The following is a 15,800-nucleotide window of genomic DNA, read 5'->3' as shown; positions in this document are numbered from 1 at the left end:
ATGTCATGGTCCTCATCAAAATATCACCAAGCTGAATTCAACAATGTACAAAAGCAAAACCCCACAACTGACTGGGATTCATCTTGGATACACACAAGACTGGTTCAAAATTCAAAATCTAATGTATTTCTTCACATCAACATGCAGAAAGAGAAAAATCACATCATATTAATGGATACAGAAAAAGCATTCGACATAATACAACACTCGTTTATGATACATTTCCGAAAATGAGAAATAGAGATCTTTCTTGATTTAAAAAAAATACCCACAGAACACCTGCAGCTAACATTATTAATGGTGAGAAAATCAAGAGCTTTCCTGGTAATATCAAGAACAAGGCAAGGATGTGCCTTCTCAGTGCTCTTTTTCAACACTGTCCTGGAATTTCTATTTAATAAAAGAAGGAAATGAACTAAGTATTGTGATTGGGAAGGAAGAAATCATTTTTCACAGATGACATGATTGTCTGTGTGGGAAATCTGAAAGCATTGACAGAAGTTATGGAATTAGTGGACAGTAATAGAAAAGTTGCAGGCTATGAGGCTAATAGAAGCCCAAAAGTTGCAGGCTATGAGGCTAATAAAAGCCCATTGCTTTTGTTTGTACCAACATGAACATGTGTAGTTTGAAAATAGACATAGATTACTCTTTACATTAGCAACCCCCAAAATGATACTTGGGCATAAATCTAACAAAATGTTCAAAACCTTTTTGAGGAAAACTGCAAAACTCTGAAAGACTTCAAAGAACTACTTAAATGGAGATGTGTCCCATGTTTGTGAATAGGAAGACTCAAAGTTATCAAGATATAAATTCTCCCCATTGTGATCTACAAATTTGATGCAATCCCAATCAAAATGTCAGCAAGTTATTTTGGAGTATTGACAAACTTATTCTAAAGTTTATCTGAAGAGGAACAAGACCTAACATAGCTAACACAATATTGAAAGCAAAGAATAAAGTTGGAGGACTGACACTACCTGACTTTAAGAGTTACTATAAAGCTGCAGAAACTGTGGCTGTGTGGTGTTGGCTTAAAGAATAGATAAATGATTCAATGGAATGAAATAAAGACACTAGAAATAGAATCACATAAATGTAATCAATTGGTCTTTGGCAGAAAAACAAAGGCAATACAATATAACAAAGATTTGCTGCCTTTTCAACCAAATGTTGTTGGAACAACTAGACAACCACATGCCAAAAATAAATCTAGGGACACACTTTCAACCTGCCGCAACCATTAATTCAAAATGGATCAGACCTAAATGTAAAACTTAAAATGCAAATGTGAAGTGACAGTCACTTTAAAAGACAGTTTGGCAGCATCTTACAAAACATACTCTTTACCATAAGACCCAAATGAGTTATGTCCACATTAAAACCCTGCACGTGAATGTTTATAGCAACTTTAGTCATAATTGCCAAAACTGGAACCAACATAAATAGCTTAGGTGAGGGGATAAACAAAGTATGGTACATCAAGATGATGAAATATTATTCACTCCTAAAAAGAAATTAGCTATAAAATCACCAAAAGGGAATTTAAATGCATATTTTGGTGTGAAAGAATCCAATGTAAAACAGCTAAATATTCTACGATTGCAACTATGTATTTCTGGAAAAGACAAACTATGGAGGCATTAAAAGGATGAGTGGTTGCACGGGGTTGGGGGCAGGAGTTATGTATAGATGGTACACAGAGAAATTTCACTATAGTGAAACTACTCTATGATAACTACAGTGATGGATGTATATCATTGTACACTTGTGAAAACTCATAGAATTTATAATACCATGCATGGGTCATAATGTAAATTATGGGCTTTGAATGATAATGAGTGTCAATGTAGTTTTTATTGATGCTGATACACATACCACTGTGTTTACAAGGTTTCAATAGTGGGAGAGGTCGTGTGTATGTGGGGGCTTGAGGATATATGGAAATCTTTACCTTTTGCTCCATTTTGCTATGAATCTAATATTTAAAGTCTTAAAAAGTGTAGGAAAGAAAACGATGCATGGGTAATAAAATTCCTTTGATACTTTGAATGTGAGGAAAAGTTCATATTCTGCCCTCAAACTTGATAACTCTCCTGGGAGTAGAATTCTGTGTTTAAAATCATTACCCCAAGAATTGTGAATAATTTGCCTCTTTGTTCTAAGTTTTATTGTTTCTATGAAGTCCCAACACATCTGGATTACAGCTTGTTTGTAAGATAATTTTTGTTAAGTGGGTTTGGCATACTTTCACCTCACCCGTTAGCTTCCACACTCTATAATTTCTCTTAATCTGGAAATTCAATGTTTTTAATCTTTGGAATATCTTGAATTATTTAGTTGTTTTTGTCTTTTTCTGTTTTTCCTGAAATTTTAATATTTTTATTTAGATATTTGACTTTGTCGATGAGTCATACGACTCTTTCCTTTTCCACCTTTTTAAATGTTACTCTGTCACTTGATTTCAAATTCTTTATCTTCCTAGATCTATTAATAGTTTTTTAAAAATTGCAGTTTTGAAATTCTCGGGTGCTTTATTTTTGCCATTTTGGTCTTTCATGTTACAGTCTTTCCTTGGATGACAGTTTAATACGGGTTTTCTGCTCATGTTTAACTGGGGACTGGTTAGACTTGGTGAGTTTTCTACTTGGGGTGTGTTGGCTGTGCATTTCTCTGTAACATAACTTGATTGGACTTGCTTTTTGGGGGATCTCTGATAAGTGTCCTTAGGGCTTTTGCCTTGGCAGAAGGCTGTTAGACACTATTTTGCGGGGGGCAAGTTTGGGGAGGCAGATGGTTTTCAGTGTCTGTATGTTTGCGTGTGTGTTTCTCATGTGATCAATGATATCATTATAACTATAATCCTCCCCATAGTGAATCACAAATGTCAAAACATTTTGTGCAATACCCTCTCTCATTCATTAACTTTCTTGTCTAAAATAATCTTGCTAGTTGCTTTATATTTGTTCCACCTGTTCTTTTTCTCACTTTTCTGTTGGCCTTTGGATTAATTTACTGTGTTTTATGATTTCATTTTACCAACACTAATGATTTTTTTAAACTGAAATTTTATTTAGCAATTGACTTGAGATTAGAATATACATCTGATGACAGTCTCCTTCAAATAATATTAGTTATGGGCACCCAATAGGAGATCACAAGAGAGGAGCCTGCATGTGTTTGTGAACTCCTTTTGTGACTGTGGGTCCCAGAGGTTTTATATTCTTTCAGTAGCTTCCGTTTGCTCTTTACCAATTTTTGAAGTTTTTAGCTTTCTTCTTCTTACCTGACTGCATGGCACCCAATGTCTCTTCCTCTTGTGCTCTGACTTACGTGCGCTGGTAATCGCATCTTCTCTCCCTTCAGGGTGGGGAGACATGTCTTTCTTAGGTTTAAGGCTCCTAGGTTGTCCTGTGACTTCAGCTCTGAAGGGTTGAAGAAAAGATTATACTTTTATAGTTTATTTGCATTTTCTTTTGTTCAGATATGAGCACTACTTTTTGCAATTTTCTGTATCCTAGACAAAAGTAGAAACCCAGGCTGGGTGCAGTGGCTCACTCCTGTAATCCCAGCACTTTGGGAGGCCTAGGCAGGAGGAATTGAACCCAGGAATTTGAGACCAACCTGTGTAACATAATAAGATCTTCTATCTAGAAAAAATAAAAAATTATTAGCCAGGCATGGTAACATGAACTTGTGTACTCAGCTTCTTGGGAGGCTGAAGTAGGAGGATTGCTTGAAGCCAGGAGATAAAGGCTGCAGTGAGCTGTGTTCATACCACTCCACTCTAGCCTGGGTGACAGAGTGAGACCCTGTCTCAAAAAAAAAGTCATCAATATTCTTGATTAAAATGTTTAGACTTTAATTTTTTACTAAGTATACTTTTTTCTTTTTTTTGAGATGGAATTTTGCTCTTGTCACCCAGGAGTGCAATGGTGCGATCTCTGCTCAGTGCAACCTCTGCCTCCTCTATTCAGGCAATTATTCTGCCTCAGCCTCCCGAGTAACTTGAATTGCCTGCATCTGCCGCCACACCCGGCTAATTTTTGTAGTTTTAGTAGAGACGGGGTTTCACCATGTTGGCCAGCCTGGTCTCGAACTCCTGACTTTAGGTGATCCACCTGCCTCGGTCTCCCAAAGTGCTGGGATTACAGGCGTGAGCCATTGTGCCCAGCCAAGCATACATTTTTTGAACTGACTGCTAAGAAAGGTTTTCTTGCAAAAAATATGAAAATCTCATTTGTAATATTAGCCTATTTAATAACAAATTCAGACTAGTCTAAGATTGTCCAGCCTCCATTTTCTGTATATATTTCAAATGTACTTAACCTATAATTGTCCATGTTTCCCTTTGACACTGGTGACTGGAATCCTAAAGGCTTCATGCAATTTGCAGGCTTTTACACTCTTGGCTAGGACAGTGCCTGGTGGCACTGTGGGTGGGAACACAGCATCAAGTATGTTTCATACCACTACCTGAGATAGGAAGTACCTGTTTCTATGGACTCCTCTCAATATGGCACGTGTGAGTACTTTTGAGGCAATCCAGGGATGTGTTTGATATTTTGCCCCTCTGGAGTGACTCAGAAAGAGTCAAGGTTTTTTTTTTTGTTTGTTTGTTTTTTTTTTTTTTTTTTTTTTTTTTTTTTTTTTTTGAGACGGAGTCTCGCTGTCGCCCAGGCTGGAGTGCAGTGGCCAGATCTCAGCTCACTGCAAGCTCCGCCTCCCGGGTTTACGCCATTCTCCTGCCTCAGCCTCCCGAGTAGCTGGGACTACAGGCGCCCGCCACCACACCCGGCTAGTTTTTTTTTTGTATTTTTTTTAGTAGAGACGGGGTTTCACTGGGTTAGCCAGGATGGTCTCGATCTTCTGACCTCGTGATCCGTCTGTCTCGGCCTCCCAAAGTGCTGGGATTACAGGCTTGAGCCACCGCGCCCGGCCATGTCAAGGTTATTTTTAAGATTTAACCATATGTTAAAGAGGACTTCGTTTATTGTACATACATTTCAATCACAAACAACTACATGTGGTACGGATGTTGGAAGTACAAAACAAAGGTTTACCAACACTCATCACAACTTATTTGAATGTAACTACTGTTCATAGTAGTCTTTTAAGAATACCTACATATATGTTGTTTTATGTAGTATATAAAAATAGAAGGTATAAACTGGGACTCTTGTGGTCAAATTAACACTCTATGCATATCTGGTTATATTTTGTTCACTAATTTTACAAATCACTACAGTTGGAATTTTGTAACCTTCAGTGTAATAAAACAGCTTTGGCAAGGGGTGCTTGATGCCATATTCATATTTGTTGCCTTCCTGCAATCCTTACATGGATATGCTTTCTAAAATAAGTCTTGGCTGGGCATGGTGGATCCAGTCTGTGCGACAGAGCAAGACTCTGTCTCAAAAAAAAAAAAAAAAAAAAAAAAAAAAAAAGTCTACTAAATGTCTCAAACCTCCATAACGTTGCATGGCACCTTTTCATTTAAACATAATCCCCCTTGTTCAATTTTATTATACTGTTGGAGATGAAGCCATTTCCTCTGATAGGCCTTCCTGATGCCCTCACATAGAATTAAGTATTTTATCCACTGAGAATGGATAAAATATCTACCTCTAGACATTCTTCTAGTGCTGCATCTATCAGGTTCTGTTACAAACTGCTTGTTAGATGCCAGCCTCCCCTTCTAGACCTGAGTTCCTTGAGGGCATAATACATGTGTCATTTACCTTTATATATCTGGTACTTAAAATAGAACTTGGAGACAGGATAGGTACCCTGAGTATTGTTCAGCTGAATTGGATTATTACTTGGTTATTTTAATGGCTCTGCTTAAAATGCTAAAAATTGTTTTCTTTATTTTTACTAAATGTATATGTTTACACTTTTTCTCACAATGAAAGACTAAATGTTCCATGTTTATAAACGAAATGTAAATAATTAAGATATTTACATTTTAATTATTAAAACAAGAGAACTGTGACCTGCAAATGACCTGATATAAATACAAGATATGAGATTAAGATTAAGATAAATAAGATTAGATATATATTTATCAATAGTTATGATAATCCTCAGCTATACCTTCAGGCATTTTATAAACATGTTTGGAAAGGTAACTTATAAGCACAGGAAACCAAGTATTACATTTATTTTACACCTAGAACTACTGAGGAATCTCAAAACTCATATGATTGCACTATTCCTATTCACTATTTGTTTTGCTTCATATGATGATTGCAGTATTCCTATTCACTGTTTTGCTTTTAGCTAATGGGGATGTTATAGCTCAATCAGTAGCTGATTAAATAGTTTGAGCCCTCTAGGCTCTTCCTTTGTTTGCAATTGATTATGAAATAAAAGCCTTAGTTTTACTTAAAATAGTGTTTTAGCTTAATTTTTTGTTGTTGTTGTTGTTGTTTCTACACCAGTGTACTGACTATGACTTGGAATTTGGAACTGAGTGTTTGCAATTGGCCCTAAAATACTGTCGCACTAAAGCCAAACTTGTAGAAGGATCACCAGACCTCTGGAAGGTAAGAGGGATGATACCTTGCTTGGGTTCTTTTCTGTGCTTTTATGTGTTTGTGTGGGTGTACATTGAAAACCAGTAGTGCATTGAGTGGGAGTTAAGGGAATCTCACGGGTTTACTGAATCATCAGTGTGTAGTATCCCTTCTATTGCTTGGCTTCAAGAAAATTCACTTGGAGATAATTTACTCAGACACATCTCATTTTAACCTGTGATTGGTTTATTCACTTTTTTCTTTTTCTTCCTCTCTGTAGATAGTTTTATTAGTCTGTTCTCACATTGATATAAAGAAATACCTGAGATTGAGTAATTTATAAAGGAAAGAGGTTTAATTGGCTCATGGTTCTGCAAGCAGTACAGGAAGCATAGCAGCTTCTGCTTCTGGGGAAGCCTCAGGAGGCTTCCCATCATGGCAGAAGGCAAAGGAGGAATAAGACACTTTGAGGCCTCACTCACTTGCAGAACAGCTCCAAGGTGGAAATCTGCCCCCATGATCCAATCACCCCCATCAGGTCTTACCTGCATTGTTAGAGATGAGATTTGGGCAGGGACACAGATGCAAACCATATCAATAGTCTTTTTTTTTTTTTTTCTTCACTCAGTTGAATTAAAGCTACACCTTTGCCTGCAGTATCAACATTTCCTTTCAGACCCTGGGTGGTTGTTCCTACTTAACTGGGTTAAAAGGATATCTGCAACAGTTCTGACCTAGTGGGGGTAGTGGCTGGATCCACTCTCTGTCCCACTGTGAGGAATTAGACTGTTTCCTGTGGCAGGGCCCAGCTCCTTTAATGGCTAAATTACCTTTTTTTTTTTTTTTTTTTTTTTTTTTTTTTTAACGGAGTTTCACTCTTCTTGCCCAGACTGGAGGGCAATGGTGCTATCTCACTTCATTGCAACCTCCACCTCCTGATTTCAAGCGATTCTCCTGTCTCAGCCTCCCAAGTAGCTGGGATTATAGGTGCCTACCACCACACCTGGCTAATTTTTGTATTTTTAGTAGAGATGGGGTTTCACCATGTTGGCCAGCCTAGTCTTGAACTCCTGACCTCAGGCTATCTGCCCACTTCGGCCTCCCAAAGTACTGTGATTACAAGTGTGAGCCACCACACCTGGCCTAACCTCTTTTGGAGGGAATAGAGTACTTATTGCAAACAAGATAATGGCACTATCATACTGCAGCTTCTTATCAAGGCCAGGGATGGTTTAGAGTGTGATTCTTTGTTTCATTAGTTGAACTGAACAGGACATTTGGAAATAAGAGTCTGGAAATAAGAAATAAGTACATTTGGAAATAAGATTATTTCATAATCTTGAAATACATACTGCTGCTTTTGAAATATTGCTTGTAGTCTTTGGAAATCTTTATGAAACATCCATCAAAATCTGATTAGTAAAGATTCATTCTAATTGAGTCTATAAGCATATTTCCTTACTGATTTTTAAATCAGAAAGCCCTATAAGTTGATCAGTTATTTTGCACAACAACGTGATCAGCCTTACTGCATGCTAAGATTGTCTCAGGATAATCTTAAATATTTAAAATGTTGAATTCTAAGACTCCAAAATATTGACATGTTTGAATTATTGCCTGGTAGAGAAATTTTATGTGGTAGAGAAAATTAATGCAGTATTACTCTTCATTTAAGGACAACCTAAAATGCCTGCCTGCTGGGTTGTCATCAACCCAGCAGGCAAACGTTTTATTCATCCTTTTCTATATATGGCTCAGTAATATTAATTATGAGGATTTTTGGCAATTACCAATTAGATGCTTCATTAAAGATCCTGACCCACATTTCTTTGGAACTCCTTTGGCTGTCTGGCAGGCCCAATTTGAAGACGAAGAAAAAAATGTGGAAACTCTAAGGCGTTTTATTGCTACTGACATGTCAATAATCCCTCGTCTCACTTTTGACATCTTTGGGGCTATGATTATTTACCTCTGTGCGTGTTCAGAGCCTTCATCACGTTTGTAAAGCACTATTGAGATCTATGGATGAAAAGGAAGCAGCACATTGCTCTCTGAATGTTACATTCCGTCTTCAGTGTTTTCTTTTTGGTGAGGTGTTCATATTTCTCTGTTCTCTCCAGCAAGAGTGTTAGTCCTCAGGTATGTCTTGATGCTCTGCTCCCCTTTTATGTGCAACAAATATTAGTGCAGGCTAACCTGATTGGCCTTTCCACACAGTGCTTCTCTTGGTTCCACTGGTGAGTCCCTTTTTAGGGATGTTCTTATGGGTTCAACTGTCCCCTGAAAAGGTATGTTCAAGTCCTAATCTGTGGCACCTGTGAATGTGACCTTATTTTGAAATAGTGTCTTTGCAGATATAATCAAGTTAAGATGAGGTCCTGCTGGAGTAGTGTAGCTCCTAAAGCCAACATGACTAATATCTGTATAAGAATAGAAGAGACACAGATATAGGGAGAAGGCCATGTGATGATGGAGGTGGATATTGGAGTGATGCATCTGCAAGCCAGGGGTTGCCAGCCATCACTGGAAGCTAGGAAGAGGCTGGAAAGGATTCTTCCCAAAAGCCTTCAGGGGTCCTACTTGTATCTTGATTTGAGATGTCTAATCTCCAGACCGTGAGAGAATATAAATATTTCTGTTTTTTGTTTGTTTGTTTGTTTGTTTTTAGACTGAGTCTTGCTCTGTAACCAGGCTGGAGTGCAGTGGCACAATCTTGGCTCACTGCAACCTCCGACTCTTTGGTTCAAGTGATTCCCTTGCCTCAGCCTCCCAAGTAGCTGGGACTACAGGTGCGCACCACCATGCCTAGCTAATTTTTGTATTTTTAGTAGAGACGGGGTTTCACCATGTTGGCCAGGATGGTCTTGATCTCCTGACCTTGTGATCCACCCATCTCAGCCTCCCGAAGTGCTGGGGTTACAGGCATGAGCCACTGCGCCCAGCCAAATTTCTGTTGTTTGAAGCCTGCCAATTTGTAGTAATTCACTGTAGCAGGCCTGGGAAACACATGCCGAAAGGGTGAGGTCCCCTAGAAATCAGCATCATAGCATCACTTTCGACATGGAACGGAAGTAGAGAACTTTACTCTTATGAATGAGATTGGAATAATGCCGTGCTTCAAAGGGAGCTTGGACCCTAAAAGGCCTGTCATGCTCTGGATTGGGGAAAATGTCTTACAGATAGACGTTATGAGGGTTTTTGGTTTGTTTGTTTTTTAGTATCACATTTTTTTTTCCTGTTAAGTGAGGTGATACTAGAATGCAAATATTGCAGGTTTTTTTCAGGGTCCCTATTTTCTCTTTCTGCCTCTTGTCTCATCTTTGATTTCTCTTTTTGGTATTTTCATAGCTAATTATTTAACCCCTTTTGATAACACTGTAAGATTTGTCATTAAGCTTTTACTTTAATTTTGTAATCTTATTTTGTATGACGAGAGTATTTGTTTTACACAACAGTGGAGTTTATGCTTTGAAATTATTGTCCTAATTCTACACTATTTCCAAAGATGCTGGACTCAGATGGCATGGCCATGTACTTGAAACATGATTCAAAATCTGACAGTAAAATACACATTTGGACATGGTGGAGGCATTTTATTACCATGGAACAGCGTAAGGCAAAGGAGGATTCTGAAACACAGAGCAATATACCTTCCCTTTCCCCTCAAAAGTCAGGGAGTTCACTTTGCACTGGTTTAGAGAGTGACTTGAAATTTCTGAGGAATGCATGTGGTACTAGAATTTCAGTAGTAGAATTTCAGTTGCCACCAGAAGTCCCAGGAGGATTATTTTGTATTTTATTTTATTTAATTAATTTATGTTTTTGAGATGGAGTCTTGCTCTGTCACCCAGGCTGGAGTGCAGTGGCAAGATCTCGGCTCACTGCAACCTCTGCCTCCTGGGTTCAAGTGATTCTTCTGCCTCAGCCTCCTGAATAGCTAGGACTATAGGTGCATGCCACCATGCATGGCTGATTTTTGTGTTTTTAGTAGAGACGGGGTCTCACTGTGTTGGCCAAGCTGCTCTGTATTTTGTATTTTATAAATATGTTTTGGTAAAAGTAAAAAGTAAACATTCTGGCTTGATGTCACCTTCCTGTGCTAGCTCTTCTGGGGTCTGGAGATAATATCAGTATTCTTTTCTCTCAAATACCATGCAGGGTAGAAATGACCACAGTACCCCACTCCCCCGCAGGGTGACGGGCACTGAGGAGTACAGAACTGGTTCTGGGAGTAGGGATCAGCTGTCATGCTTCCCTGGAGTAATCTTGCTTCGACAGGCCCAAGTAAACACTCTTATTTTGATGAGATTTCATCTAGTCTGCGTAACAACTTGAGTCCCTTTAATTTAGAGTTGTACCATATTTTTGACCCCGTATACTTTTAATTAGCTTGGTCTCTTACTACACTCTACAGGCTTAGTTGAACAGAAGTCTTGTTTCTAAATGTCAAAACTGTCTTTAAGCCATACAAGGTTGATAACCAGTTACTGAAGAAATTTAACCACTGTGTTCCATTGTCTGAATGTGTTTTTTTAGGAGTTTCTGAAGTTTTTGTATAATCACAATATTATTGGAATGAATGACTTTTGAGGATTCGTTTTGTTGGGGAATACACTTTTTTTTTTTTTAGGTCCAAGTATTTCAGCATCTGTTTAAAAACAAAAGAAACAAAATAGTCTCTATTTGGTTTTTGTAACTTCAAAAACACAATATGGTGAAATTGTTTCTCTTCAGATATTTTTATATAGTTTTCTAGCATTTTATATAGGTGTCCAGAAAAGAATATTTTCTACACATATATGATTGGTAAGGAAATAAGTTCTGAAAAATCTATACCTAATAAACATTCTGTTATCTTTGAAATGTAGGTTTTGCCTATTTATTGTGAAGGGAGAGATGGGAGAACATTATGTGTCATCTTAAGTTATTGAAGATAGTGGCCAACTGGCTGTGTCTGAAAGATTTTTTTTTAAAACTATTTTATGTCTCAACACAGAAAGAACAACATGTAGACGTGATAGGAATGAGAAATTCCCACCATGTTATTACCTTACCGTGTCTATGAGATTGGAGTGTTTATCCTCCAGATTAGCTAACTACTAGATTTGTACAGAAACTTTGTTTAGTGAAGTGGGCTACTGCACTTCTATCCAAAATAGATTCCTCTGCTATTCCTTTATCCTAGCAGGTAAATCCTGGACCAAAACTAAACCTTACCATCCAGAAATAAAGTAGCAGCCCACTTGGTAACACAGATAAAAAGTTGTTCAAGCAATTCAACCAATCTATTAAAATGTGAAATGCTATATAGTATCTTTTAAACAACACATGCCAACCCAAACCAGTGACTTTTGATGTACTTTTAGCCTTATTTTTTTCTACATAACTAACATACTTCAAAAGCAGTATGACTGGAAAATGTAATTCTCAATTGATGGGTAATTCATTTTTTCCGTCTAACTTTTACAACAATATGGTTTGTCCTTATTTTAATTTAAAAAACCAACAGCCTGATAATGAGTATTGAAGTTCCTTTTATCCTGTTAGCATAATCAGTAGTCTTCCTTTGACCTTGCACAATACTCTATAATGAAAAATTACTTAAAAGAATCAGTCCTGTAGTGATGAGAAACAATTTCAATCCTCTAATTTGCTGGTTTTCAGACTGTGCTCACTAGAGCCTCAGGGGCCACCTGAAGAAGAGGAAAGGTTCTGTACCTTTCACCTGTACAGGTGAAATTCCAACCCAACACCTGGCACTCACCTAGTTCAGCTCAGTTTTTCTCTATTTTGTTTGATTCTGCTTCTGTGTGCTATTTCAGCTGAGTTTAGGCATGGTGAGGTAATAATATGGTGGGAATTTCTCAAAATGGGTTTTTAGAACACTTGCATCATAAATACCTAGGTACTTGAGTGCAGTTTCTAGGACCTTATAAAAGCTTATTAATACTGTGTCTTTATTTACTGTGTATTTCAGCTCTGTGATATAGAATTCTGCAACACAGTGCACTTACATGTTCTGTACCTGAGCTCACTGGATGGGGGTCTGTGAAGTATCTGCCATAGGACAGACACATACATTACAAGGAACAGATTACAATTAGGAGGAGGCTGCATATTTTTAAGGAAAGATCATCATTGTTCTTGGGCACATAGTGGTACCCTATAGGCTCTTTTTATTTTATTGACATTTAAATAAAAATCTTACTAGGTATATACAGATATATGTAATTCAGAAGAAAGTCCCTCTTAACATAAATTGACCTTTCAGAATTTTTTCAGCTAATAATGCAACTTGGTGACTTTTTTTGTTATATGGAGACTTCTGCCCTACCTTTTTTTTTTCCTAGTATAAAGCCTAATTTTTATGCAGTCATGTTAACACTGTTGTTTAAATGCTGCCACATTTTCTTTAAGTATAATACTCGAGTTACATTAAGATTTCAGTAACCACTGCCACATGATATCTTAATTTATTCAAAGATTTAAAAACAAATCAGCCATTTGTAGAAATAGAATATATTTTATGTGAATTTGCTGATGCTTTTCTAATCGAGAAAATGTCAGTATTACATGTTTATAGCTTCTGAAAAATCAAGAATTTCCCTGGGGGCATTATTTTATTGCCTGCACATTCCTTCCTGCTCTGTTAAGTCTAATGAAGTTTATCTGTCCTTTAGGTGACCTACAAACGAGATCTGTATGCGGCTGAATCGATTATTAAGGGTATGTTTGGCCTTATGACTGTCAGTTCCTGTGTTTCAAAAATGTAAGCCAGTTCGGAATTTCTCATGACAGTTTAAATCCAGCAATCTTGAAAGCAGAAAAGCCTGTAGGCCACTAAGGTCTCTGATATGTTTTTTGAAAATAATTACATTTTATGTTGTTTCATGCTAGTGAAATAGCAGTTATTATGACACTACATTGATTTTAATTTTTATAAAGGAAATACTTTATTAACTTGAGGGAAGTATGGGACATTGATACTATTGGAAGGAAAATAGCAAAACCTGATTTTAATAATTTTGTAAAGATCTCACTTCATTTTAACTACGAAGAGGGCTGCCCTCTCCCGTTAACAATGTCGTATCAGTACATTAGACAGCATCTTCTATGTGAGAAACATTATTTTTCCTAAATGGAGAAATTAGGCTGGACAGGATGATTTTTAAAGTTTCTTTTGGGTTCTGACAATGACTGCAATTTTGTAATTGTAGATATCTTAGGTGTGGTAACTCTTTTTTAGTTCTTTTTCATCTCTGACTCAAAGATCCCAGCTAAATAGAGGTAGTTGATTTAATAAGCAACAAGTATTTGTTATTTTGCTTAACACTGTGCAAGGAATGTAGTTAAGATGCACTAGGGACAGTCTTTCTGTATTTTTGTAGCCTGTTATTTAAGTCAGCTTTCTCAGTCTTGGCACTATCTTGGCATTTTAGCCTGGAAAATTCTAAGCTGTGTGGACTATTCTGTGCATTACAAGTGGTTTAGCAGCATGCCTGGCCTCTGCTCACAAGCTGCCAGAGACCCATCCCTCACTCCCCTTCCCCTGGTTTTGACAGTCAAAGATGTTTCCTGATATTGCCAAATGTTCTCTAGGGGGGGAAAAAATTTCCACTTAATAGAGAACCACTGTTTTAAAATATGGACTCCTAGCAAAATCAGAGATGTTCACCCCAATCCTGAAATACATGTGATGCTTTACAGTGTGTTAGTAACTGATTTCTTTGAAAACAGATTATGGCTAGAACTACATGCTCAGATTTTCATTGAGAGGTGAACTTCTAAATTTAAACTTTTTTGAAATTAAAAAATGTACTGAATCTGCATTCTGAGTGCATCAATTTATTAAACAATTTTTGGAAACCCTATTTAACCATCTAAGGACTTCACATTCAGAAAATGAAAATCTTTTCTCTGATCATGACAATGTATTTGTGATTTGCCCTGAAGTTCTTTGTCCTTCAAGGATATTTTGTTTTAAACTATTAATGTACTATAACTTATGAATCTGTTTGTGTGTATGTAAACAGATCATTTATAGCTATAAATCAAAATGTTGACATATATTTACATATCAACCAAGCAGTGCGTAAACATTACTCTGGAAAAGTCAGCTGAACCATGATGTGGTTTTCATGTCCTCAGTACAAGGAAATATAAAACTCAGTTTGGTTTCTTCACAGAGCTTTGCATGTACTACATAGGAAAGATAGAAATGATTTTTTTTTTTGTTAACAATTAGTAGTTCAACTGAGAAATATAATTGTAATAATTGGCCTACATATTATCAGAGGCTTCTTAAAATGCAAAAGCCTATACTGCAAGTGTTATTGCAGGAGCTATGACTTTGGAAATTGTTTGCAGAAATGGCTTTTATTTATGTAATAGGTTCTGGTCTGCTACTTTCATTTTTAAAGTATTTAAAGTATTTCATTTTTAAAGTATTTAAAGTATTTAAAACATGTTCTACTTTTATTCTTAGGGAAGGTATTTACACAACTCATTTAGGTCAACAAAATTTTAGTTTCTTTATATTTTAGGGTTTGTGTATCTAATAACTTCCCAGGAGATTCTGATGCTTCTGGTACACTTCTAGGATCACTGCTCTGGGGCCTTTCTACTCTGTGAATGCCCTAGACCAGTAGCATTGTGATTACCTGAGAACTAGAATCTCAGCCCCCACCTGATTCAATCAGAATCTACATTTTAACAGGAGCTCTGGTTGATTAGTTTGTACGTTAAATTCCAGACATCTTCCTCTAGCTTGCTCCTCAGTCTTTTATAGGTTATTTATTTCTAAATAATATCTATATTGCAATAAGAGCTTTAAGTCTTACGATGCTCTCCCAGCTGCAAATGCTTGTTTGCTCACCTGAGGTTACCCCTTCCATTTATGACTTGTACTCAAGACTATCTCTGATAGTAGAAATGCCTCTCTGGGCATAGGAAAGAGAACACTCCAAAATTCCAAAATATAATATAGCATATAGCATACTATGAGAGCTGTATATTTACCTGTAGGCATTTTCCTAATGTATTAATCAGGGTTATTTAGAGAAGCAGAACCAGTAGGATATAGAGCTATAGATAAGATATATACGTAGATTTATTATGAGGGATTGGCTCATGTGATGATGGAGGCTAAGTCTCACGATCTGCCAGCTGTAAGCTGGAGGCCCAGGAAAGCCAGTGGTAGAGTTCCAGTACAAACCCAAAGGTGGGATTTTGGATTCCACCACAAGGTGAAACTTATGATGCATAAATGTTTATGCTCAA

General features: G+C 37.1%; 1 protein-coding gene across 4 annotated transcripts in view; it reads left to right on the top strand.

The window, feature by feature from the left end:
• CRPPA (CDP-L-ribitol pyrophosphorylase A) overlaps nt 1-15,800 on the top strand; it is a 328,621-nt gene that overhangs the window by 102,513 nt on the left and 210,308 nt on the right. For all 4 annotated transcript variants that reach the window (XM_050785380.1, XM_050785382.1, XM_050785381.1 and 1 more), the window contains exons 4-5: nt 6,447-6,551; nt 13,202-13,247. In XM_050785380.1, coding sequence (XP_050641337.1) covers nt 6,447-6,551; nt 13,202-13,247 — 151 coding nt within the window. The remainder of the gene's footprint in view (nt 1-6,446; nt 6,552-13,201; nt 13,248-15,800) is intronic.

Source organism: Macaca thibetana, chromosome 3 (genome assembly GCF_024542745.1).
Source record: "Macaca thibetana thibetana isolate TM-01 chromosome 3, ASM2454274v1, whole genome shotgun sequence".
NCBI classification, from domain to species: domain Eukaryota; kingdom Metazoa; phylum Chordata; class Mammalia; order Primates; family Cercopithecidae; genus Macaca; species Macaca thibetana.
The sequence above is the reverse complement of the archived record's forward strand: the minus strand, read 5'-3'. Positions and strand labels throughout refer to the sequence as shown.